This window comes from Lacerta agilis, chromosome 7 (genome assembly GCF_009819535.1).
Source record: "Lacerta agilis isolate rLacAgi1 chromosome 7, rLacAgi1.pri, whole genome shotgun sequence".
Classification (NCBI taxonomy): Eukaryota; Metazoa; Chordata; class Lepidosauria; order Squamata; family Lacertidae; genus Lacerta; species Lacerta agilis.
Genome location: NC_046318.1, coordinates 20673839 through 20699942, shown reverse-complemented (window position 1 = coordinate 20699942; position 26104 = coordinate 20673839). Strand labels below are relative to the sequence as shown.

The following is a 26104-nucleotide window of genomic DNA, read 5'->3' as shown; positions in this document are numbered from 1 at the left end:
GCTCATACCAAGAACAAACTCAGTTGGTCTCTAAGGTGCTACTGGAAAGAATTTTCTATTTTGTTGGTACTGTAGAGTAGCCATTTCTGCTTCCCCACAGAAACTGCTTACAGTACATGCTTTGCTAGTCTTGGCTTCATAGAATCATCGAATTGTAGAGGACCATCAACTCCTTGCAGTGCAGGAATATGCAGCTGTCCCTTACGGGGATCGAACCTGCAACCTTGGTGTTATCAGCACCACACTCTTAACCAACTGAGCTATCCATGATGTGTCCATAAAACATGGGTTTTGGTGTGTTTTTCAGGGGAGTCTACCTCTGGAGTACCTGAACAACACTGCTCATTTTAAAGCAGAGAGTATGTTTACGAATGCTGCTCAGATTCTTGAACAATTTAAGGTAAACGAGATATTGCTCAAATGCAAACATTACACGCCTTTTTAAATACATGCAGTGGAAAAATAACTTATAAAAGCGATTACAGTGGAGACAGAGAGAAGGAGCATTTAAATACTTAGGACTGCAATTTAAAATGATAAAAGAATTATTCTAAGATGTTGAATTTATTAAATTTATAAATAAGATCATTGACTTAAGCAAAAATGTAAATATTTCACGATACTTGTGGTATCATGTATAATACTGTATTAGAATGGGGAGTTTAAGGGACAAACTCTGGCTAGCCAGTGTGAATTGTTGCCACTGAAAGCAATGCATTCTACCAGCGGGGGCAGATGGGTCCTGGAATTGAATTCCAATCTCGCTAATGACTATTGCTGGCAATCCTCAAAGTGTTCTGCTGGCACGGGTCCTATTCAAGCAACTGGGACTCGAATTGCCAGCATTTGCAGAGTTGGGGTTTGCATTTCCTCTTCAGCCGGGTTTGGAACATTCCCGTTACAATCTGCGCATGCAGCTTCTGGTACATGCCAAAGAAAGCAGAAAAACCAAAAGTTTCCCAAGCTTGAGCCATTCATCTGTTTCAAACCAAGAGACCAGCTCCCATAGGTGCCTGTCTGCTCTTTAAAGTCATCAAAAGAGGACCTCTTACGTGTCTGAAGTATCTTTCCCTGCAACGAAGGAGGGGGCCGTCTTACAAAACGTGCCTAGATTTTGAAACTCCTCCTGAACCTGGCTCACGTTGTGCACCTTCCTTGTTTGCTTGTTGGATTTCAACTTCTACCACCCTTGGCTGTTGGCCATGCTGACTAGGGCTGATGGGAGTTGCGAGTCCACCAGCGTCTGTAGACTTCCAAAGTGTTCGGAAACCAAAGTGCAGCTTCTGATTGGCTGCAGGAAGGTCCTGCAGCCAATCGGAAGCCGCGGAAGCCCCGTCAGACGTTTGGCTTCCAAAAGAACGTTCGAAAACCGGAACACTCACTTCCGGGTTTCGATCGCAAGCCACGACTCTGTGTGTGTGTGTGTGTGTGTGTGTGTGTATCTGGATGAGAGCGGGTCGCACAAGAATGGTCTGCTCCTGGACATCTATACTGAGGGGGAAGGCATAAGTTGCTGCTTCTGGTTCTTATGCCTCTCTTTGGGTAAATTTTTGGACTATATTGCTCCTAGATGTCTTCATTCGAGGAGTCAGAACCAGGTATAACGTGGAGTTTCTAGGACACCACCAGAGCAAATTAAATTTGGGTTTATCCATTATGGGAAAGAAATCTGGTGTAGGTGTAACCTTAGTCGATCTCTTAAGAGACTTGTAGTGGTCCACTCAAAGGACTCTGCGGTAATGCTTACTGTGCCTCTCCTAGCTCCCCCCTTCTCAAACTAATAATAATAATAATAATAATAATAATAATAATAATAATAATAATAATAATTTATTATTTATACCCCGCCTATCTGGCTGGGCTTCCCCAGCCACTCTGGGCGTCTTCCAACAGAACATTAAAATACAATAATTTATTAAACATTAAAAGCTTCCCTAAACAGGGCTGCCTTCAGGTGTCTCCTAAAAGTATGAATATGAATCCTTCTCCCCCACTGGCTTTGTTTAGGGCAGCACACTTACCTGGGACTAAGCCTCACCAAACACTGAGGCTTGCGTCTGAGCAAACATGCTTGGGCTGCATTTTAAAAAATTAAAATACAAAAATCCTGTGTATGATAGATGCAGAAGGTTGGCCTGCGTCTCCATATTTTTTCTTAATTTGTTTCCCTAACAGTATACAGTACACTGCTTTTTGTTTAAACCTATCGTTCTTTCTCAGATTAAGATGGCACAGAAGAAGAAAAGCACACTCTCATTCCTGTTTTCACCATTCAAGTAAGGGTGTCCTCAATGTTACTGTGTTTCCTTAAAGACATTAAAAAAAAAAATCTTTGCTTTTCTGTCAGGTACTGATGATTAAGGAATAACCGGACTGATAGGGATATTTACTGAGCAGTTAATGGCTGTGTGGGATCAGTGCTTCGATTGAGAAAATGTAAACACTTAAAAGCAGAGCTAGGTGGGCCCAATACGATGGAAATAATTATGACGTGGTGGGGTGTTGTGAGGATAAATATTTAGAGGAGGTCATGAATATCAGTGCCAGCTGCAGTCATACCCCAGTTTACTCCTGATTTTATTATCAATTGCCATGGAGAGTCGGAGAAGATAGACCCAAGTTGTTGGCTCAGGAGGATGGCTTGAGGAAGTGGACTGTGATACTTAGAAAGGGAAAAAACTGAGCAAGTGTAATACTCACTGCTCCTGTCTCTATCCCCCTCTGGAGATGGGAGATACTGTGTTTTTCGCACTTTTTTCCTCCTAAAAAGTAAGGGGAAATATCTGTGTGTCTTATGGAGTGAATGGTGGTCCCTGGAGCTGAATTGCCCAGGGGCCAAAAGAGGATCATGCTTTTTATTTTACAAAGAGAAAAGGGAGTGTTGAAATGACCCCGCTCAGCAGCTGATCAGCAAGAGATCTGGAGAGACATAAGAGTCCCAGCTCCCTTTCAGCCCCGCCCTCCATTGTTGAATGTGCTGCAGAGGGAGGTTGTTTGTTTCCCCAGCAACATGTGACTGGCTGATTAGATTATCTGTCTGGAAACTGCAGAAATGTGAGTTGAACCCCATAAAAATGGGGCTTGTCCTCTTTGCTTTCCCCCCTTTGCAAAAGGAGCTTTGCTTTTCCCCCTTTGCAAAAAAAAGCTGCAAAACTTTTAGCTGATCCTCAAAAAAACAGGGCTTTTAGAGGAGGAAAACCAGGAAAAAATATTTTTTATCTTGTTTCCTCCTCTAAAAACGAGGTGCGCCCTATGGTCCGGTGCGCCCTATGGATCGAAAAATACAGTAAATTACGAGGGGACTGTGTAGCTGACATCTTCCTATTTACAACAAACAATTTAATCCTGCTTTTTTCCAAGTATTTTGCAGCACCAGCCAATAAGACCATAAGAATATAGTACAGAAGCCCTCAATTAAAACCAACCTAAATTAAAAGAACCACAGAAATGACTCAGTGCTACCAGGTCCCTGTTGGAAGGAGAGGGGTTTTGCGAACCTCTCTGAACATTTAATGAAGCACTGTTCAGAAAGAAGAAAAAGCTGTGGCAGCAAATGACTCTTCGTTGTTTATGGTCCTAATATACTGCAAAGACATAACAGGCACCAGTGTCTGTTGGCCTAGACCTCAGTTGCTGAGTGGGCTTCTTAGAATGTATGGCCATATCATATTCTAAAAAAGAATGACCGGAATTAGAACTCAGAATGAGTGCTAAGAATTCTCATAACAATTCCTTTAACTCCCTCCGAGAACAATGGTCCGCAGGACTTTTTGCGGAGAAGAAATAATTTACAAAGCAGTTTTCCTTTGTAGTGAACATATTCCCTACAGTTAGCACTTTGAACATCTCTCTGAATTTTAATAAAGGGGGGGGGGGCGGCGGCAAGCTAAAATGTACACAATAGCCCCACCCACATACATTCCTGGATACATTCCTGATGGAGCAAGCGAAGCTGTCATAAAATTCACATTCATAGAATCCTAGAGTTGGAAGGGACCCTGAGGATCATCTAGTCTAGGATCTTTATTTATTTAATGTGTTATATGCTGGATCCTCTCCCCCAAAGTCCCTCTGGTCCCAGAGAGATGAACAAGTAGCCTGCAGACCACTGTTAGAATAAAAGCAACGACCGAGATATTTTTCTTACTGTTTTTGCATGCAATGCTTATATCACAAGAGTGCTACGCATGCATTATGTCAGCCAGCCTTACAATAACCTTGTAAGGTAGATCAGTATTTTTATACCCGTGTTTCAGTGGAGCCAGGCTGAAACTTTGTAGTGAATGACTTGCCTCAGGCCATCATCATCATCATTATCATCTAGTGAGCTCTTCTTGTCCAAGATAAGGATTGAATTTGGGAGCTTCCCTGGTTCAACTCTCTTGTCTCTTAACCACTGCATTCCTCTAGGCTGTGTTCTTAGTAAATATGCTAAAAGCCTTAACTTTCTATCTGTCCTTGATCTTTGCATAAAGGGCTAAAGCCTTAAACAGCTTGTTTTTTCCATTTATTTTATTTCACAAAATGTATACACCATTCGATTTTTAAAACAACGACAACCCTCAAAGCGGTTTACAAAAAACAAAACAAAAAACCAATACTATTATTGGCAAGAACAATTATAATATCTATTTTAAATGTTCAAAAGATTAAAACCAGCAACAAACTAAAAACAACAACCCTGTACACATGTGTACCTGTTTTTCACTGGAACAGCTAGTGAGAACCTTTTTTTTTTTTTCATTTTTACGCATGCTTAGCCTTTGCAATATGGAGAGTTTACTTTAAATTATTATTTGTGGCAATCTTGTCCTGCTTCCCCCATTAAGCCCCGTTCACTCGAAAGTGTCTTGCATCACATCTTTCAGACCTTGAGGCTAAACTTGCTCTGTATTTCTAGTTCCTGCTGAATTCTTCTGACTCAGCTGCAGTGTTGGCCAGAGGAGTTGCTGTAGATCACATTTTCCCCTCCCTTTGGCCTTTAATTGACCCCGAATCTTTAATTTATTTACATGCAAAATACATAAGTGTGCAAGAGGGTTTTCTCTTCCCAGCCTTTTAAAAAATAATCTGCTTTGTTGTCATGAGCGGCTGAGGCACTTCATCCCACCAATTTATGCCCATTGAGAAACTTACTACTGTATTTTTCACTTCTTTTAATGTGTGTGTTTTAAGTATTGGGGGGGGGGGACGAACAAATTCGTGTGTATGGCAGTATGTGCTAAGCACAGATTCCCCACTTTCAAATTGTTGGGTTTGTCTGTTTTTACTTGTTCTATAAGGTTTAGTGACACCCCACTCCACATATCTGCAGAGATGGCCTCTTTCAAAAGAGCAGGGATCGATAACCAGACCGAACTCTTGAAACTGTTGAGGTTCTTCGTTTTCATCACAGACTTGGTGTCTGAACTGTCAATTTCTCTTTTCTTTATTGGGAGACGTGAGTGATGTGGTGGAAATATTAATTTTGTCATATATATTCCCAGTGAGAGTTACTAACATCTCCTAAGGGACAATTTACAAGCCTTTGCACAATTAGTGCTGATGTTTAGTTACATAATTAATTGTCCTTACACAGGAACGATGTTGTTTATATTCTTGTAACGAAGCAGATCCCCCCCTCCCATTGTTGACGATAAGCTTCTACAGTTTTCAAGGCTATAATCCCAAACCTCTTGGGCCTGCTCAGTATTACATCGGTGCAGTGATCTGTAAGATGCAGTGAGCATCCATTCAAACCTCCCAGATTTTCATAGTTGTTGCATACACACAGCCCTGTCTTTAGCATATGCGCCACCGGAGTGCAAAGATCCGCCCAGCACCCCCAAATTTCGTTTAGCCCCCCAAATTAAGTTTTATTATGCTGAGACACCACACTTACGCCTTATCTCTTGTTGTGAATGACAAGCGCCGTCATTGAGCCTGACAAGCACCACCGTTGTGAATGACAAGTTCGGCGCATCTTTGGTAAATGAGCGCGCAAAGTCGAAAGTCCCTTAGTGAAACAGTAGGTATACATTTTGGTAATACCTAGGTATATATGTATTTTGTTTTTTCTAGCTTGATCAAAATTATTATTATTTCATAACAGGTAGATAGTTAAGAGCTTAGGTGGCTTCAGTAGCGGGCGCTGGGCGCCCCGGATCCCTTGCACCACCTGGTGAAGACGGCCCTGCATACACATACTGATGGGTATTGCAGATTCAGAAGCTTTGCAATTATTAAGATTTCCTCCCCCAACCAATCTGAATAAAAAGAAGAAGCTGTCATTCTCTAACACTCTGTCTAATACATCCTTTACATTGCATGACTTGCTGCTGTCTTTAGCAGATCCCCCCAGGTTCCGTGGTTTTCTCCAGATGCAATAAAACTCCTTGCATTCTAAAAAAAAAAACTCTCCAGGGAAAATACAGCAATTTTGTTTAAAAAAAGTTTGCAATGGTCCCTTGTAGACATGCTTTTAAGCAAGATGGCAATTTATCAATGAGGGCATTGTGTTTTTTTTTTTTTTTAAGTAACAACCACAGCTTTTATGAAGCAAAACAGATAGAACACTATATTGCAAGAAGTTTGCCCGCTCTTATTCTTCCATCCTCAAAAGAGAAATGGAACTGAGACAAAAAATAAAATAAAATTCCTCTATCTTGTGCATAGATCTCTCTCTGAATCGGAACAGATTGACATTCTTAGAAAAGCAAGGACTTCTATTCATCGTGAGAAGTACGAGGAAGCGGTAAGTGAACAGAAACAGTCCCTTCCATCTTCCCTTAGTCTTCTGTGCGGTATTTTAGCAAACTGTTAAACGAGACGGGGTAATAGTTTTCAAACTGAGGGCCACATTTCCCTCTGAGTAATGTTCCGAGGGCCACAAGCTGGTGGCGAGGCAGCGACAGACTCAAGAGTGGCCTCTTTTTAGAAACCCTTTTTTATATACAATAGATCAGTTTCTTCACATGTCCCACTATATTTTCCATCCATACAAGCAAGCAAGAAGTGTCATCGGAGTCCAAGGACACATTCCAGCCAGGCAAAAACAGTCAAGTGGGGTCCAAAGCAGGGCTGGTGAGGGAAGAAGGGGTGTGGCTAGGGAGAAGTTGTGCCCTTTGGAGAGTCCCAATGGCCAGCCAGAGATGTCTAGAGGGTCAAATTTGACCCATGGGGCCTGAGGCTCCCCTTCCCTGCCTTATCTGGGCCTGCCTTCCTCCCCCTATTGCCATCTAGTGGTAGAATGTTTACATTTGATGTAACAGGGATGCGGATGGTGCTGTGGTCTAAACCACTGAGCCTCTAGGGCTTGTTGATCAAAAGGTCGGTGGTTCGAATCCCCACGACCGAGTGAGGTCCCATTGCTCTGTCCCAGCTTCTGCCAACCTAGCAGTTCGAAAGCACGCCAGTGCAAGTAGATAAACAGGTACCGCTGTGGTGGGAAGGTAAACAGCATTTCCATGCGTTCTGGTTTCCATCACAGTGTCCCGTTGTGGCAGAAGCGGTTTAGTCATGCTGGCCACATGACCCGGAAAGCTGTCTGTGGACAAACGCCAGCTCCCTCGGCCTGAAAGCGAGATGAGCACCGCAACCCTGTATTCGCCTTTGAATGAACTTAACCATCCAGGGGTCCTTTACCTTTTACATTTAATGTTTACATTTTATTTTTCAATTCATATCTGCTAAGTTTCACCACTGGTAGTTGGGTTTGTCTATGAAAGCTGGGTTTGAGCCCAGTTGTGAGTCAGTCTTGAGAGCAACAGAGTTATAATGGTTGTTTCCTTTCTATAGGTTTCTCTTTGCAGCAAGCTGATTCGCCTTGCTTTGGAAGGACTCTCTTATTATCATACGTACGACAGGTTTTTCCTGGGATTCAGTGTCACCATGGGTTTTGTGGGCTGGACACTTTATGTCATTTTGATTATTACAAAGATGCATACTGACCTGATGAGGAGCATCGCGAATAAAGAGGTAAGTTCAGCTCTGCCACTTCTGGGCTCTGCCTGCTTAATAATAATAATAATAATAATAATAATAATAATAATAATTTATCACTTATACCACGCCCATCTGGCTGGGCCTCTCTAGTCACTCTGGGCGGCTTCCAACAGGATATTAAAAACACAATAAAACCTCAAACATTAAAAACTTCCCTAAACAGGGCTGCCTTCAGATGTCTTCTGAAAGTCAGATAGTTTTTTATTTCCTTGACATCTGATGGGAGGGCGTTCCACAGGACGGGCGCCACTACCAAGAAGGCCCTCTGCCTGGTTCCCTGTAACCTCACTTCTCGCAGGGAGGCAACCGCCAGAAGGCCCTTGGAGCTGGACCTCAGTGTCTGGGCTGAATGATGGGGGGTGGAGACGCTGCTTCAAGTATACTGGGCCGAGGCTGTTTAGGGCATTTTCTGTAGCAAGTTAGCTCAGTGTCTGGCTTGGCAGGTCTACACAGGTATTGTTATTTATTACATTTATATTTTGCACTTTCACTCCAGTAGAGCTGAGAGTGGCAAAAAACAAACAAACAGGTGTCAAGGGGGGGGAATATTAAAAACAGTGCCGGATCAACCAGTGTTTTTGCAGCATTTATTCATCTGCAATAAATGTTAAACCAAGGTTAAGGAGAAGGGGGCTACCTCTTTCTCATACATCTGACACAAAAATAATCCTATGACACGTTTCCTGGTATCTCATGCATCTATTTAAATAGGAAGAAAAAAATGGTTTTCTCTGACAAGTGCTCAAACACATACGCACAGTTGAAAAGATGAACTGAGAGCAAAGACGTTATGCTGTGGAAAAATTAAACCTCTGAAAACCTTTCATTGTGAAAGGATTTGCTTTTTTTGCTGACACGAATGAAGATCGCTGTTTTCTTAGCGTTTCCCAATAAATTCATGTGAGCAGAGTCTTGACCTTTTGCAAAGTACAGTGTAAAATGAGATAAACTGGGCTGATTAATTATTCTAAATAATTCAAAAAATACTTAGAGACAAAACGTTTCATACCTTGCCTTTAGTCTCAAATATCCTCTCCCCGTACGATTCTGAAGAATATTTAAAGATGTAATTTCAGAGCTCTGAATTTCCGGAGGTGTTTGAAAGTATTACATATTACATCTCTAAATATTTTTAAGCATCTGAGAGTAAATTATTTAAAATGTTTGAATTGTTTTTTAAACAGTGGGGTTCGTATCCCTTGGAGCTCACAAGAGCAAATTGGATTTTTTTAAAAAAAAAATCCACTACTTATAATTATATCTGACCTTTCTTTCAAAGAACTCGAGGTAGAATATGTGGCTTCCCTGTTTTATCCTCACAACAGCCCTGTGAGGTAGCTCAGGCTAAGATGTGGTCTTTGGCAAAAGATCACATTGTGCACTTTATGGAATGAATGGGAGATTCGAACTGGGGTCTCCCCAGTCTTGGCCTGACACTCTAACCACCAAGCTACACTGATTCCTTAGAACATGTGTATGCCTTCGTTTCCCCACAGATGAATCCTGGTAGGGTTTATATTTCTGGATGTATATGGGTGCAATTTCACGAACAAGTGTCTATTTTTTTAATCTGCATTGTTTGACAGGGGGAATAATATGTGCATATATAGGAAATTGCTTAGGACAGGCGTAGGCAAACTCAGCCCTTCAGATGTTTTGGGACTACAACTCCCATCATCCCTGACCACTGGTCCTGTTAGCTAGGGGTAATAGGAGTTGTAGTCCCAAAACCTCTGGAGGGCCGAGTTTGCCTATGCCTGGCCTAGGATAGCATTAGAGATAGTAAAAGGTAGATGTTGGATTTTTCTGTGCTCTTTCCTCATATATATTGTGCCTGTTTGTATTTGCCTAGCATTGTTTTTCAAATCAGCATAAGAAATTCCCATATTATTAGTATATACAGTCATAGCTTGGTTGTCGAACTCCCTGGATGTTTTGGCTCCCGAATGCCACAAACTCGGAAGTGATTGTTCCGGTTTGTGAACATTCTTTTGAAACCCGAATGTCTGACGGGGCTTCTGCGGCTTCTGATTGGCTGCAGGAGCTTCCTGCAGCCAATCAGCAGCACGATTTGGTTTTTGAACATTTTGGAAGTCGAACGGATTTCCGGAACAGATTCCATTCGACTTCCAAGGTATGACTGTATTCTCATTTAGGCAGATTTGAATCTTTAGTGATATAAATCCTTGTTGGAAAAAAAATGTTTTTAGAAACTTACATTTCCTTACAATTATATGCACAGGTGCTTTTTGTGATTTGTGGAATGTTTTGATTTGCAAGTGCACTGCCAGAATAACTTCTTAAAATTAATTGGTTCAAAGAGAAGGAATTCACCCCCCCCCTCTGATCATGATCCTGCAAAGCTGTATATTCGGTCTGTCCCATGAATTTTGTCAAGTATATATGTCAGATAGATGCATGCTTCTTCTACAGAAACGATTGGGGTAGGCCTTTCAGAGAGCAGAGCTCCATTTACACAATACACAATACTCTTGCTCCTGTAAAGGTAGAACTAGACATTGCAAGACAAGAACGCTTCTGAAAATGGCAACCTTCTATAGAATTCGCCTCCTCCTGTGTTATCATAGTGGCAATGTTGGATTGTAACACTGATTGGAAAGCATAGCTAGGCAGATTAGCATGCAGCTCAAGCCCTCCTCGCTCCTTCCTTGAGCAGCAAAACAAAACCACAAGTTGCGTCCTGCTTAGCAATTACATCTGAACCAAAACCTGTGGTCTGCTTCTTCTCAACAATCCTTGAGCAGGAAGCCAAGGTTTGTTTTTCTGCTCTAGGAAGGCCAGGAGCAAAGCCAGGAGCTGTGTACACGAGAGTACAGTGTGTTCACAGAATAATTTCCCTCACTATGCTTTGAGGCGAGAGTTTACAACTGAACGTGGCAACTGTTTTTCCCTGATTCTGTTCCGTATCGTTGGTGGTTGCTGATGATGTGGGAGAGAGGGAAGACAGGGAAATGCGTGACTTGGAGATGTCAGGACACAATTGCATTTCATTATGTGTTACAGAGTTGGCTAATTCAACATGACCCCTCCCCACCCTTTGTGATAGTATCTAGTTCCATGCTAAGAACTTTTTGATTTGGGCTTTCTGTGAACTAATCCGCTTGTCAACAGCTTGTTGAAATTTTGTTTTGTCTGCCTTGCATTGCAAAAGCTGGCAAACATTTTGCAGTAGTTTAATCTGGAACATTAAAATAAAATTTCGTATCTGAAGAACATTTCGTATCTGAAGAACATTAAAATAAAATTTCATATCTGAAGAAGTGTGCATGCACATGAAAGCTCATACCAAGAACAAATTTAGTTGGTCTCTAAGGTGCTACTGGAAGGATTTATTTTATTTTATTTTGTTTTGATTAAAAGAAAATGTTTGCAATGTTAAAGTAATATTTACAAGTATCTGTTTTATTTTCAGGGAGCCAGTTGTCTTTTCCAGTATACGTTTCTCACTGTCGGGATATTAATCACCATTTTCCTGCTCATTCAAAGCTTGCCTTGGACTTACTACATATATTGTCTGTTACCAGTCCCGATATGGTACGCAGTTTTGAAAGAGTAAGTTTTGAAAAAAGGAGGGGTGGGAGGTAGGGAATCTGTATGGCTGCGTTTGAAGTTGATCAAGAGGAAGCAAAAAGGCAAAGAAAGCTTGAGAACTGATGAGTAATACCTTCTAAAGTGGCCTGATATCTTTTGTTTGTTTGTTTGTTTGTTTCAAGTATATTTCTGCTCCTAAGAAATATTGCAAAACGGTTTACCAAGGCAATCAAACAAGAAGATTAAATCATACGGCATACAAAACAAAAACAAAAAAACCCCCAAACAGATAAAACATCATGTAAGGTTTTCAGTGGCTGCTCATGAGTAACCAGGCTGACGCAGAATCTTCTGAAACTAAGTTTCTTTATTGTGCAATTATATACAGTGCAGCTAAGAAAAAGACGTCCAGCTCATCCTTCGGCAGAGTCCGGGAATGACCCCTTCCAGTTCTTTGCCCAGCATAAAAGGCGCGGGATGCGCAACCCCTGCCTACCCCCTCTGCGTCTTTCCCCCCTGCGCAAGTGGGGAGACGGAAGGGGTGCTTCTCTTCCAGCCTCTGCCTGGAGCGAGGGCTCTCTTCCCCTGTCAGAGCCCTGACTCCTATTTCCTGCTCCCATCTCCCCCTCCCCACTAGAGGGATCACTGCTTCCCCCACTGGATGAAGATGAATTGCTCAGCATTTGGGACGGGGGCTCGCGATACCGATAAAGCCCTGGCAGCTCCTTGCCTTCCAGCGAGGGCAGTCCTCTGACACATCAGAACTCGCGTGATACAACTTTCAGTCATACAGTACCCACCCAAATTCTACATGCACTAACGCTTTCAATCACTTCAAGTTAATGCACACTAGCAACTTCGTATATACCCTCACTCTCAGCTTGAAAACCTGTGCAGGAAAAGTTAAAATCTTGCAATATTCATGCGCCATCCACCACAATAATAAAAGCATGATTGTGGTACTGATGAGCAAATGCTTTTAATATGGCAGAAAGGTAGTTGAATAACACAATCCCCTACTTTCTGAGCAGCAAATTATCTGATGTATGCTCTCCCCCCCCCCCCCCGCTTTTTGATAGGGTAAATGGTTCTGTAGACTATGTATGTGGACACCCACCCACCATGCAATAAAATTTGATTGGCATTGTTATTTATGGTTGTTTTTTGTGCGTGGCTCCTGCTGTGCTCCTACCACATTCTGTAGGCTAGTACAATATGTATTGATTGCGGACAAAGTAGCAGTTCATTGCCAGAAGTGCTAACAGTGATCATTTCTTTTCATTTGGTATTCCGCCTTCGTGGAATAGTTGAGGGAAAGGGCAAATGGGGCATTTGAACTATGTGTAGCGGGAGAGGATGAAGGAAGTGTTGTGTCTGGACTCTGAGTGAGGGATAGGAAAGTCTGCAGAATTTAATTCTGCTCTCTAGCTACTGAAGGCTTCCCTCTGATCCAGGCTACGTATGATGTCTTTAGTCTTTCTAAGTTCACTGCTTTGTACACTGATGTATACGAAGCAGAAACTTGTGCCACACAAAATTTGAACTGTCCCAAAGTAGATAATTCAGGTCATGTCGGTAAATAGTTATTCTCTCATTTCATGCTGCACTGGAAACTGCTGTTTCCAGTTCATAGGCATTGAGGGTCCTTGTTAGGTGATAGTCTTTATGTACTTTATGATCTGATAAAAAATAATAATTGCCTAATGTAATCTTTTCATACAGATACCCAGTTATTCAGAGACTAGTCGCATCTCTCGTGAACTTTCAGCCAGCTCAGCTTGCTGGATTCTTACTCATTTGCATCCTGGGAATTGAAATATTAGTAAGTGATACACCTAATTATTGATTTTCATTAATTAGCTTTCATTACTTCATTGGATACCTTTTATTTTAAAAATAATCATACATTTAAATTATAATGAAAAGGATGAATGCAGAAAATGTTTTGAGAAATTAAAACTGGGCTATGAAGATATTATTTGGGATATTATTTGTCTGAGGAGAATGTCAGTCTTGCTAACATGTCTGTATTTCTCTCCCCTACCTCCATTTCTAAATCTAGGTTTTCTCTTTTTTCTATCGCTCCTCCCTCAGTTTTGGCCTGATTATCTTTTCCATGTGGCCACTGGTTACTCAGCAGTGGAACCAAGCAAAGGTATTTAATGTTCAAAGAGATTCTGATTCTTTTACTTATTTGTTTAAGATATTTTTACGCCACTCTTCAGCCAAAAAGCATCCCAGGGTGGCTTATAGATCAATAAAACATGAGAAGGTCCTTTCCCCTCAGGCTTGCAATCGAAAAGCCATGATCCAAAAGGTGGCCGGGGGGGGGGGAATGAGGATGGAGAAAAACAAGCAAATTCAGCCACCAATTCTTAAAAGTTGCACAATTCTCTTAGCAGCCAGCTGGTCATTACACAAAATCCATGTGGCTCCCAAGTCCCTTTCTGCTTTAATGTCACAGAGCTTTAAATAGGTTGTTGAGAATGGGGTTGAAAGGCTTCTGCAATTTTATGACCGTGTGGCAGGTCAATAGGGAAGTCACTTCACCCCAAAATTGTGCATCTGAAGGGTGATTAGTTCTGCCTTTTACCGCACTTCTTAACCATACGATTCAAGGAAGAACTGCAGCTTTATTCACATTTTGACCACACTGCGCTTTGGTAATCCTTAAATATAGAAACCTAGGGTACTGACTTGCCTTGTAGTTTATGTGGTGCTGGCCGGGGACATCTTTCGACTAGAGAAATCAGGTAAGGCTGCCCCCACCCTCCCCGCTGCCTCTACTTCCTCTTCTGCTGCGTGCCCGCCCACTGCAAGCCCACTCATGATGGGTGGTGGCAGGCACACAGCAGACGAGGAGGTCACCAACAAACACAGGAGGGCTGCTTTGTTGGGCTCCCCGATCATGCAGAGGGTCCTACTTGCATTTTAACAAACCTGAGTAGAAGCCCACTCCAGATCTTTCCCTGCTCAGCCCAGGAAGGCCAGGAACTGAGCAGGGAGGGCCATCATGCACTGGGGCATTGGGCGAAGATTTGCATGCAGCCCCTAGCCGCCGTCCCTGCTTTCAACTACTGCTTTCAGCCCAATGCCTGAACATGCCTTGAGTGCAAAATGCAACCTTTCGCCTAAAACTTGCGAAGGATAACTCTTAAATTAGGCAGAAGGTTGCATTTGGTGCGTGCATGTTTTTATTGAGGATTCTGAGACCCCCAAATGGCAATTTTGACATGACCTCACCTAAACCCTGCTGTTTCCACTTCGTATTTCAGTTCCCATAATTAGTTTTATTTGCACATGTGACTCAATTTATTTGGTGTTTCTTTTCATTGCTGTAGACGATCGTGCTAAGCTGGATTCTTTCGTGTTTGCTTCTGGCAGTCTTCCCCTTGATGCCTGTTGTAGGAAGAAAGCCAAGTTTCTCTCTAGTGTAAGAGCACAAATAAAATTATTCCGAGCCTCCTTTGGCATGTACAGATTTCGTTTTCATTGGGTGGGGATTATGTTATTGAAAGCGTATCGCCGCTATTGTTGAATTGCAGGATTTAAATAAGGTAATTGTGGAGGAAATGCATGGTTGTTGTTTTTTAAATGAGGTATTTTTATTGAAAACTTCATTTTTGGAGCACGGCTCTCCTCTTTGCTGGAGAAAGGCGTCCTAGAGTGGTTTCTCTCCAGTGCCGGATTTACATATAAGCAAAATAAACTATAGCTTAGGGCCCAAGAATGGGGCCCCCCAAAAAAAATTAAAGGAAAAGAAAACTGGATGTACATTTCCAAAGTATAAGATAAAAAACAAATAAAATAAGACCTGCATACAGCAACAGTGTTTTGTGTTGTGTAGGCTCCTATGATGTAAGTAATGGGCCCTGCCTGCTAGCCTGCTCCCTAAAATATCACTGGTTTGCTCATTTATATATATAGGGTGCCTACATTCTGCATGTGCAAATGGCTTTAGATGCCTATTAGGTCCATAAATTTACCATATAGCATATATATTCAACACAAAAAACAGCGACAATTTGTTGTTGACAAAGGACAGCTGGACATATAAAGGGCCCCATTACCTTCAGTAGCTTAGGGCCTCATCAAACCTAAATCTGGCTCTGTTTCTCTCTATAAATGTATCCCTCCTTGGAGGAAATCCCATCCTGGTTTCAGTCTTGTTTCAAAATAAAGTTTAGGTATTTCTTAATAGCCCTTCCTATTTGTAGAGCTATGAGTTCAATGGAGACCTTTCCCCAGCTTTCTCTACTTCCCTGCCATGAAGAAGGGAAGCCACTGAAACAACGTTGTTGGGGACTGCCTTCTGGGTCCTGGGAGCAGAGGGGAAGAACAGAAATTAGAGGCCTGCAATCACGAAAGCTCATACCAGGAACAAACTCAGTTGGTCTCTAAGGTGCTACTAGAAAGAATTTTCGATTTTGTTTTGACAATATTGGTGACACGGTTTGCAGGCTCTTCTCTGCAAACAGAGGGACGGAAGGGTCCGCAAGTGGACTTGGGACCTGGTAGAGTCAGGAGATGCAGTCATTCCCTGAGAAAGGAACCAATGTTTATACAGCTTCCTTGCTTAGTTACTGGGAGGTAATTCTTCCTCTGTAAATGGCCAACTTAGTGGCTTTTTAAATTTTTGGCACAATAGGGGAAACTGTGAAGTTATGGTGAAACAGAGTCTTGTGAAAGGGAAGGAGGACATCGTCAAAACGCCTTGACTCTGTCTTCCTCCTAGTTCCCAAAAGCTTAGATTAATGCTTTATGCATGTTGTATAGTTGCCCTTCAGTAACATGATTTCAACTTCATGAAAATTATTCCTAAAGCTATATATTCTTTTTTTAAAAAAAAATCAAACAACCTCACAAATATCTTATGTTTTACAGAACCACAGCAGGGTTGCTGATACTGTTGATGGCTACATCTTACCTGGTGACGTGCCTCTGGAAACACAAAAAGAAATACTTGCCTTGTAAAGAACTCACAGTATACCTCTTTCAGGTCAGTGACTTCTGTAAACATGAATTATTGAGAAGTGTAGCTTTCATTTATGCAGCCACTATATATATATATTTATAAAATCAGTTCTGTGTATTCTTCTGGGTCAGCGTACTTTTTACCACGAGTTTCCCCACTGATTTGATATTTCTTAAGGCGCTTGTAATGATTGGCTACAACGCAGCACCTCCACAAAGCAAGCAGAACTCCAAACGTGTTTCTCTGTTGTGAAATGAAATGCAAGAACGCTCCACGTTTACAAAGGAGGACCTCTGTGTAACCGATTCATTTTGTGAACTTGCTGTCGAGTCAAGGGCTCCTGCGTCACGATAAACCATGAACTCGCCTTTTTTGTCCCATTTCTCTGCTGGAATGTGGAAGGACCCAAACCGTGATCTCCTAGTTTGCATTTAACACTAGGTCAGCGGTTGTGGTCTGTTCCCTCTGCGTGCTATGAAAAGGCGGAACAGTCCACATCTATATGAACCAATCCATGCATGGGAGTGATAGTATCTTACGCGTGCTTTTGTGATAGCCCGAGGGCTGACTGCCATCTTTCTTTTCTGGGTTTTGTAAAAACGTTTCAAAACTGTGTGGAGCAGCTGTTCAGCTCATTGTGACTGTGTGGGTAAAACTGGCTTTTTAATAATAATAATAATAATAATAATAATAATAATAATAATAATAATAGCTCCAGGAAGCATCTTTAGATTATTATGTGCAGCCCTTTCCTGGACAATTGTACAGAGAAGCAAAACAGTTCTGGTGCCGCTGCAGAAGGAAGCCAGCGATCTTAAGCGCTGGGAAACATAGTTTTCCTGGTGTTCTTCTTCCTTTTCCCCCAACCTCTGGAGCAGGAGATGCAGCAGCAGTTGGAAGGCGTTCATGAAGGTGGAGTTAGGCATTTGTACTGGGGAGGTATCTTGAAGCTCACCGGGGGCGGGCGGGTTGGAGGAACAGTCAGACCTTGCCTGCCCCCATTCTAACTCAAATTGGCTTCGAATAAGCCTAACGGTTCCATGATTTTGGCGTGGGGGTAGATTGGCTTCCTTTCCTATTACTTACCCGGGGTATATTTCAAAGCTGCATTGAAAATGCTTGTCGGAGGGAAGCGCAAACAAAACTTTTCAAAGTTACTGGCACAGATCATAAATAAAACCAATGCAGTCCTCTTTCTTTCTCCGGTTTTTCTCGTGTCTGCTCGTTTTGTAAAAAACTTAAAATATTTCCTCTTTGTCCTTCATGCTAAGAATTCAGGACAAAGATGGTCGTGCAGGGCTGGCACTGGTGGTGGGGAGATAAAGAACACCCTTGGCTTATGGCTCCAAACCACTTTGTCAAAACAGGTTAAGCTTCACCGTTACAGGGAGAGAGAGTATATTTTCTGAGTATCTGTTGTATATTATGAAACCAGGTCATTTCAGAATGCAAACCTACTGTTTTCACGTAGGCATGAGATGCCATTGAAACTTCCTCCTTGAGAATATACACATACCCACTTTCTCTTAAAAGTTTTTCTTTTCTTACTAGACTCAAAGAACTCCCCTCTTATGTCTTAAGTATGCTGAACCTCTAAAACGTAAAAGAACATACCCATAACATTGTGCCTGCATGCTGGGGAATAGAGGAGAAATTGTCCCACTGATACATATCAGGCCCTCTCCACTGTAGATCTATGAATTGTGTACAAGTCAGTGTTACACACTGGGACACTCTTTTTGTCATCCTGCCAATAGGCTCAGCCCACTTTGCAGTGATATGAGAGAGGGCCTTTTCTGCCGTGGTGCCTCAGCTGTGAAATTTCCTCTCCCTGAAGGTGTGGATGGGAGAAATTACTTGATACAATCGTTTAAGGGGGTTTCCCCCCCACACCCTGGGCTGCTGTAATTTTTTAATGGTTGGTTTTCTATAGTATTTTATTATTTTATATGGAATGTAGTATTTTGAAAACTGGCCCGAGTTCACTGTGTGAAGAAGGATGCTTTAGTAATCCGATAAATAAATAGCAAAACACCAAAATTATTAGCATCAGCATGCCTGCCATCCTGCACTCACCTGGAATTAAGTGCCATTGAACTCGACGGTGCTTGTTTTCTGACTGCACGGGCTCAACTTGTAAATTACACTGAGCTTTAGCAAAAGTTCAGCCAGACGAGATGCAAACTTTGGTGTTTAATTAAAAATGCAATCTTGGCAAGAATTTAAACTGCTAGCTTGAAGTAGAAACCCCATCAAAGAAAAGGAATGGAGCATCTAGCCTCTACTTGCTTATTTTCTGCTTTTTTGACTTCTGCTAATCTGTCACATGCAGATTAAAAGCATTGTTATTTCCTGATTCACTTGCTGGAGTAAAGCGAGTCTTTTAGTTATCTTGGTGTACTGGCAGAAACCATCATCCCACCAGCTCCAGAAAAAAATCACAGAGCTATAATTCCCTGCAGTGCCAGATTTACATATAAGCTAAACAAGCTACCGTATATCACGGCGTATAAGGCGACTCGGCGTATAAGACGACCCCCCAACTTTTTATGTGAAAAAACAGAGTTTGGGGTATACTCACCCAGCCCGGGATCCATGGCTGCTGAGGCGGCGGCAGCGGCGGGGAGAGCGTCCCCCGCGCCACACAGGAGATCTCCGCGCTTGCCGCCCAAGCGCACAGCGGCCTCCATGGCTGCTGAGGCGGCGGCAGCGACGCCTGGGGCAGCGGGGAGAACCTCCCCGTCGCCGCAAAGGAGGCCTCCGCGCTTGCCGCCCAAGCGCAGGACGGCCTCCATGGCTGCTGAGGCGGCGGCAGCGACGCCTGGGGCAGCGGGGAGAACCTCCCCGTCGCCGCACAGGAAGCCTCCGCGTTTGCCGCCCACGCCCAGCCCGGGCTCCATGGCGGCTGAGGCAGCGGTTGCGGCTGGAGCGCCGGGGAGAGGCTCCATGCAGCCAGTGGCGGGGCGGAACTCCGGGTCACATCGCATGATGTTGCCGGCGTACAAGACGACCCCCGACTTTAGAGAAGATTTTTCGGGCTTAAAAAGTCGTCTTATACACCGCGATATACAGTATATCTTAGGGCCCCACTCTCTTGGGGGCCCCAAAAAAATTTACATGAAAAAAACCTGGATGTACATTTCCCAAATATACGATAAAAAACAAATAAAATAAAACCTACATACAGCAACAGTGTTTTGTGTTGTGTAGGCTCCTATGAGAAGTAATGGGCCCCGCCTGCTAGCCTGCTCCCTAAAATATCACTGGTTTGCTATTATTATTGTTTCATATTAAAGCAAGTTTCTAGGGACTAGATTATGAGTCTTTGTCAATTGTGTTTCTAAAGGAACTTTTGTTATTGCCACATGCCAATGTGTTTGCATTATTAAAAAAATCATTTTAGGTTAGAGCTTGATAATTATTTCACTATTAATATATTTCTTCTTAATTGTATTTCACTGTTAATATACTTCTTCTTAATTGAATTTCAGTTCAACAATTACTTTGATAAAATAAATATTTTGTTATGTGCAAATGGCTTTAGATACCTATTAGGTCCGCTAAATTACCATGTAGCATATATTCAACACACAAAAACAGTGACAATTTGTTGTTGACAAAGGACAGCTGGACATATAAAGGGCCCCATGACCTTCAGTAGCTCATCAGACCTAAATCCGGCCCTGCTTCCCTGCATTCCCCCTTTATCACACCCATCTATAATATGAATATACTGTAATAAGACTGGTTTATACCTTAACACTGATACTGTAAGATTACTGCGCCAATGTGTGTATGAAGCACTTAGAAAAGGTGCTCTGTTAGAAATATTTAATTATTTCCAGTTAGAGATTATACATAAATCAGAGCTACTGTCAACATATTTTTCTCATGAATTCTGTTAGAAAATTTTGAAGTGTGGTTCATCACAGGGTGGAAAATATTCCAGTTTTAGTGGATTGCATATTAATTATTGCTACCCAGTGTACATGTAAAAAGGAAATCTGCTGTAGGTTGAGCTCTAATAAGTACTAAATATAATTTTTTAAAACATTAGTGGTTCTCAGCAAGTTTAATTCCCCCCCCCCCAAGCATGTTCTTACTTACCACTAGATGTCACTGTAAATGTGGTATTGATGGAAGAAATAAGGAGCTAAACTGATTAGGGTAAAAAGCAAAAGAGATTGCAACTATGTAATTTGCCACAACGTTGTAATGAAAGTCACCTTTTTACTTTCTTTGAAATACTTCGCTTTATCCTTGTTTCCCCCACCCACCCCTGTTTTTTCCCTCTTCCTGTGTGACCTGGGTTGGCTCAGACCGATTTGGCATGCTGGCTTTGCCACAAAACAAACCTCTAGGAATGAAAACAGTTCAAATGACGACCACAAAGAATCCAAATGGGTTTGCTGCTGTTATCATTTTCCAACCAAGCCACCTCCGGAGGAATTTTATTTGGCTACACTGTAAATAAGGTCTGTAAATTAGGAGTCAGTAACTTCCTATAAGAGAGTTGTGATTAACTTGTGTAACCTTTTAAAGGAAAGCAATCCTACCCTCGGGATTAATGTTTGCAAATCTATCTTCAGTTTAGCTAATCTAATAAACTGTGTTCCGCCTTATCTTTTCGCTGTTTGATGCATGCCTTGTGTAAGGTCCGTGGGGTTGTTGCTCGTGAGTAACCAGGCAAAACTCCGACCTGTCTTTTAACAGGTTTATTGTGCAGAGCTACAAGTACATGTCTGTATCAGTTACAGGTAGGTAGCCGTGTTGGTCTGCCATAGTCAAAACAAAATAAAAAATTCCTTCCAGTAGCACCTTAGAGACCAACTAAGTTTGTTATTGGTGTGAGCTTTTGTGTATCTGAAGAAGTGTGTAAGTGTACCTGAAGAAGTGTGCATGCACACGAAAGCTCATACCAAGAACAAACTTAGTTGGTCTCTAAGGTGCTACTGGAAGGAGTTTTTTTATATTTTTTATTTTGTTATGTCTGTATCAGTCACTCGCAGAATCCGGGAGTGGCCCCTTCCGGCTGGGACCCCAACATAAGAATTTCGGAATCCCAAATCTCCGCCTCCCTTCCCTACGTTTCACCCCCTATGCATTTGGGGCGCCGGAACTGGCGTCTCTCCCTCCCTGCCCGCTGAGTGAGGGGAGTGCAGGGTCTCTCCAGCATCCCCATAGCCTCTGCTCCAAAGGCACGGAACTCCCTGCCCCTCCCCGCTGGAGACGTCGCTATTCCCCCTGCTAGAGGAAGAAGTGCTGCTGGTGAGGTGGGGCTGGGGCTCTCTGTAGCCTCCCGAAGCCCCTTCCACCACCCTGCATTGCGCCAGGGAGACCGGGGACAGTTCCCTGACACCTTGGCTAAATGCTAAACTGAGTCCATTGTAGTGTAAAGGTAAAGGGACCCTGTCGTGTCCGACTCTGGGGTTGCAGCGCTCATCTTGCGTTACTGGCCGAGGGAGCCGGCGTACAGCTTCCGGGTCATGTGGCCAGTATGACAATGCCGCTTCTGGTGAACCAGAGCAGCGCACGGAAACGCCGATTGTAGTGTAAAGCCGCACTCAAATTGGGGTCTGGCTTTGGCTAAATTATCTGGAAGCTCTCAGATGGAAAGGCTCTCCTTATCCTGTTTGTTGCATTAAGAACCTTTAAAGAGCTCCCTCAGCTGACAGTATGGTGCATGAGGTTAACACTCCCAAGGAATGAAGGAATACAGTATGATGAGCCAGACAGCTGTACGATGGCAGGTTTTAGTTGTGAATGAGAGGGGAAGCTGCCTCTGTTTATCTCCACGTCAAGGCCATTTCACACACTGCACAGTAGTAGCAAGCTATCAGGAATTTTTTACATTATCGCTGCCAAACAAAATCAAGAGCTGCTTGAGGGGCACATGTACTTGTGTGGCAGATACACTTGTAAATGTTTATTCACTGTTTAAATGCACACTCAAAACATCTTGGGGAAAAGATGCCAACTCCTCCCTGGGGCCCTGGGTGCCCGAGTACCCACAAAATTCCCCATGAAGGGGCCGGGCACCCACAAATTTGAGTGCCATGGCTATGCACACTGCATGGCACCCACGGCATCGGGAACCCACTGTCGTGGGGCCAAGTTGGCACTCCTTTTTGGAATATTCTAGAAACACTCCTGTCTTGGTGTATACCTAGTATGTCATGTGCAAAGTGGTCCTACGTTTGCTGAAAGGAGCAAAAACATGTGTGAGCTGTTGACTCCCCCCCCCCCCAACACAACCCCAAGGCGATTTAGTTAGGCTCTGGTATTTGGAAACTGAGAGAAATTCAAATTCTGCACAGATAATTACGTCTAACTTAAACATTAATCCTATGCCATTTTCCTGGGTTCTTGAATGAGCTCGAAACACGACTATCAAGCCATTTTTGTGAAGCCAAATAAATAGACATTTTTTTTAATTATTTGCATTCATCAGGCAGCAACAAATCATACTACTTCATATTCTACATTTTTTAAACTCACAACACCTGCGTCTCTTGAAGGGCAATAAAATGGCAAACTTCTATGAGTTTTTCTTTGTTGGTACCAACATAGAACACAAATACTGTTGTAAGAACAGCCTTGATCAGCCTAAAACAGGACTGTTTTGGCTTCCACACAGCATTCCCACCCCACCCTCAGTGTGTACAGTACATTTTCATAATGGAGAAGATAAATTTAATGTTGCTCTTTATGTTTGAAGAGCAAACAGATCCACCCCAGCTTCCATCTTTCTGTGGTGTTGCTAAATAAACAGGTTTGGGAACAACTGAGTACAGATGCTTTCTGGGTTGGAATTACCTTTTTTGTGTTACATATTTAAATGCATCTAGCCTAGTAAACTCTTCGTATTGACTTCTTCCTCTCCTTATCGGCTGTTATGGGCGAGGTCTGCCATATAAGAAAAAGGCCTAGTGAAGCCTTCATTTTATTACTGGATTCTTCCAGCCTTCCCCCCCCCCCTACCCCCGGTGCCTTTAAATATTTGCCTGTTCCCAAATATCAGCTGCTATTTTCTAAAACTAGATTTAATTGGATTTCCTTCTGCTGTACTTGAGGGGCATTTATTGGGAATTCCTTATAATGAACAGCTCTGTTGCTGTGAAGATGGAACAAAAGTAAGCAAGCATGGCGGCTGCTGTTGTGTGCAACTTTTATAGAAATGAGCGAAATAGAAAATTGATTCAAAATATTTGGGAAGGGCTTTGTAGGCGGATGCTTGGTGACAACACAGACCCACCATCTGGAATGCCCTCCCTTGGGTAATTTGTGAGGAAGAGCCTCTTGAAGACTTATACATTTACCCGAGCTTTCCTGGATTCTGACTCTTAATTCTCTGTTGTGTACACTGCTCAGTTTTATTTGTAATATATAGTTTATGTTTACAGTGGTACCTCCGGTTGCAGATGGGATCCGTTCTGGAGCTCTGGTCGGATCCCGAGGTTTCTGCAACTGGAGGGACCGTTTCTGCGCATGCGCGTGGCGTGGTAGAGCACTTCTGTGAATGCGTGTGCAGCGAAACCCGGGAAAATACTTCCGGGTTTGCCGTGTACGTGTCCCGAAGGATACGCAACCAGTGGTGGTTAAAAAAAAGGGGGGGGGGAGTTTATAAACCCAGCCAGGTGGGCGGGGTATAAATAATAAAATTATTATTATTATTATTATTATTATTATTATTATTATTATTATTAAAAAATCTAAATGAATAAAATCATTTAACAGTGTACAATAGAAACTAAAGTTACAACTTCATTAGAGATAGGTTTTGGTCTGTTTGGTCCTATTTTCTAGTATTATTGAATGACATTGTTGTACTTCTGTTGTTTTAATGACAACTGTTTAGAAATATTTGTTTTATTAAGTGATATAAAAGACAACTTTATTTTTTTTTAAAGAATTATTTATGATTTTCAGTTATATACATTTAGATAGTTTTACAATCATCCTAACATTTCAAAACTCGACTTCCTTTCTCCTCTTTCTGCAGTTCCTTAAATTTATTTTTTTTACGTTTGCTGCATATTCTAAATTAGCATTCTTTTATTCATCAGCTTTAAATATACACTGTTGTGAAACTGCAGGTTATTGCAATAAACCTGCTAAAAGACAACTCTTTCATTGCCTTTTGTGGGAGCAAATTCCATAGGGAGGAGAAACTGCTTTCTTTTTTCTCCTGTCTTGAATCTTCCAGCAAGCATCCCATTACTACAAACTTCATCTGATGTCCCCGAGTTCTAGTATTATGGGACAGGAAGAAATACCTCACTCTATCCACTTCATATATGAGATGCACCTTTATCATGTCCCTTCTTACTTGTTTCCTCGTCTCTACTAAAAAGCCCTGATTTGTGTAAGGGCATTACAATACAGGCAGTTTTATCTCACGCTTGTTTGTATAGAATTGAATCTGCTGTTTTACTGCCCACTCACCCAATTTGGAGAGGCCCTTTTGGCGTGCCTTGCAGTCCCACTTGGTTTTATCCACCCCGAACAGTTTGGTATCACCACTTTCAGTTCCCTATAGACTCCAATGAACAGGCAAATGTGGGGCTTAGCGCTCTACCCTTTACAGCCACCCAGCCGCAAAGTAAGGACGAAGCTGGAAATAACTTCAGTTCCTCTGTAATAAAACTTGATTGATAGACAAATATAAAGTGGGACGGCAGGATGACTCTGGCTAGTGCCTTTACTGGGCTGTTGTGGGGGAAAGGTTTGCATTAAATTAATTTTCAAGTCCGAAGTCTAAGCTGTTGTTGTGTAGGGCAGGAAAAAGAGAGAGAGAGCCCAGCATATATATATATTACTTATTGCCCTCTCTGTGGGTTGTCACATGATGGCACGCCAGGCAAATTTTATTAAACAAGCATAAAAAGCTGTGCCAGATATCTGCTGCTTTGTGATCTACTCTAATTACCTCTCTAATCTGTAACTCTGTAAGCTTGGAAATGGACTCCTATTGACAGGTCTACCTCTTAAATAAACTTTGTTGAAAGCCTTCCTCCCAAAGTTTTTCTTTTCTTTTCTTATTTGTTTGTTTCATTTCCCTATTTATTCTGCCTAGGTGAAATCAAGCGTGAAATGCAGTTATGCAAGTATGAATCAACAGTTTGCTCTGGGAGTTGCTGAATACTTTACGGTGGCATCCAAAACATAATGGGGTTATACAATACCTAATGCCTCCAAGAAAACATGAAATATGTCAAGCAGTATGTGGTTCCTAGAGCTTCTGCATTTTTAGATTTTTAGGTTTTTGATGTAGTTCTTAACTTTTCATGATACTGCATGCTGTGCTCAGGCTACTTGGCAAGCTTTTTCCATAATCCTGAACAATATTACTGAACATTTTTGCAAAAGAGCACTGTTCCTACATGGCATTGAAACTACTGTACTGTATGTTGTTGTTTTTTCCAAGCAAAGAAAATCAGACCGACCAAGTGAAAGGACAGATTCTGAATTGTATAAGTTAAGAACCAAGAACCTTTGGGGAGAGGGAGACATCCTAGAAGCCAATTCTGCAGAAAGCTAAAATGAGATTGTGTTGAGGGTTTTCTGCTACCTTGTAAAACCACAGTAATTGCA

The 26104-nt window shown here is 42.2% G+C and overlaps 1 protein-coding gene across 1 annotated transcript in view; it reads left to right on the top strand.

Moving 5' to 3' along the window:
- Positions 1 to 26104, top strand: part of PIGN (phosphatidylinositol glycan anchor biosynthesis class N) — a 79559-nt gene that overhangs the window by 26691 nt on the left and 26764 nt on the right. The window contains exons 12-20 of the mRNA XM_033154430.1: positions 308 to 400; positions 2221 to 2276; positions 6655 to 6733; positions 7777 to 7956; positions 11417 to 11556; positions 13258 to 13357; positions 13598 to 13690; positions 14877 to 14968; positions 16420 to 16534. Coding sequence (XP_033010321.1) covers positions 308 to 400; positions 2221 to 2276; positions 6655 to 6733; positions 7777 to 7956; positions 11417 to 11556; positions 13258 to 13357; positions 13598 to 13690; positions 14877 to 14968; positions 16420 to 16534 — 948 coding nt within the window. The remainder of the gene's footprint in view (positions 1 to 307; positions 401 to 2220; positions 2277 to 6654; positions 6734 to 7776; positions 7957 to 11416; positions 11557 to 13257; positions 13358 to 13597; positions 13691 to 14876; positions 14969 to 16419; positions 16535 to 26104) is intronic.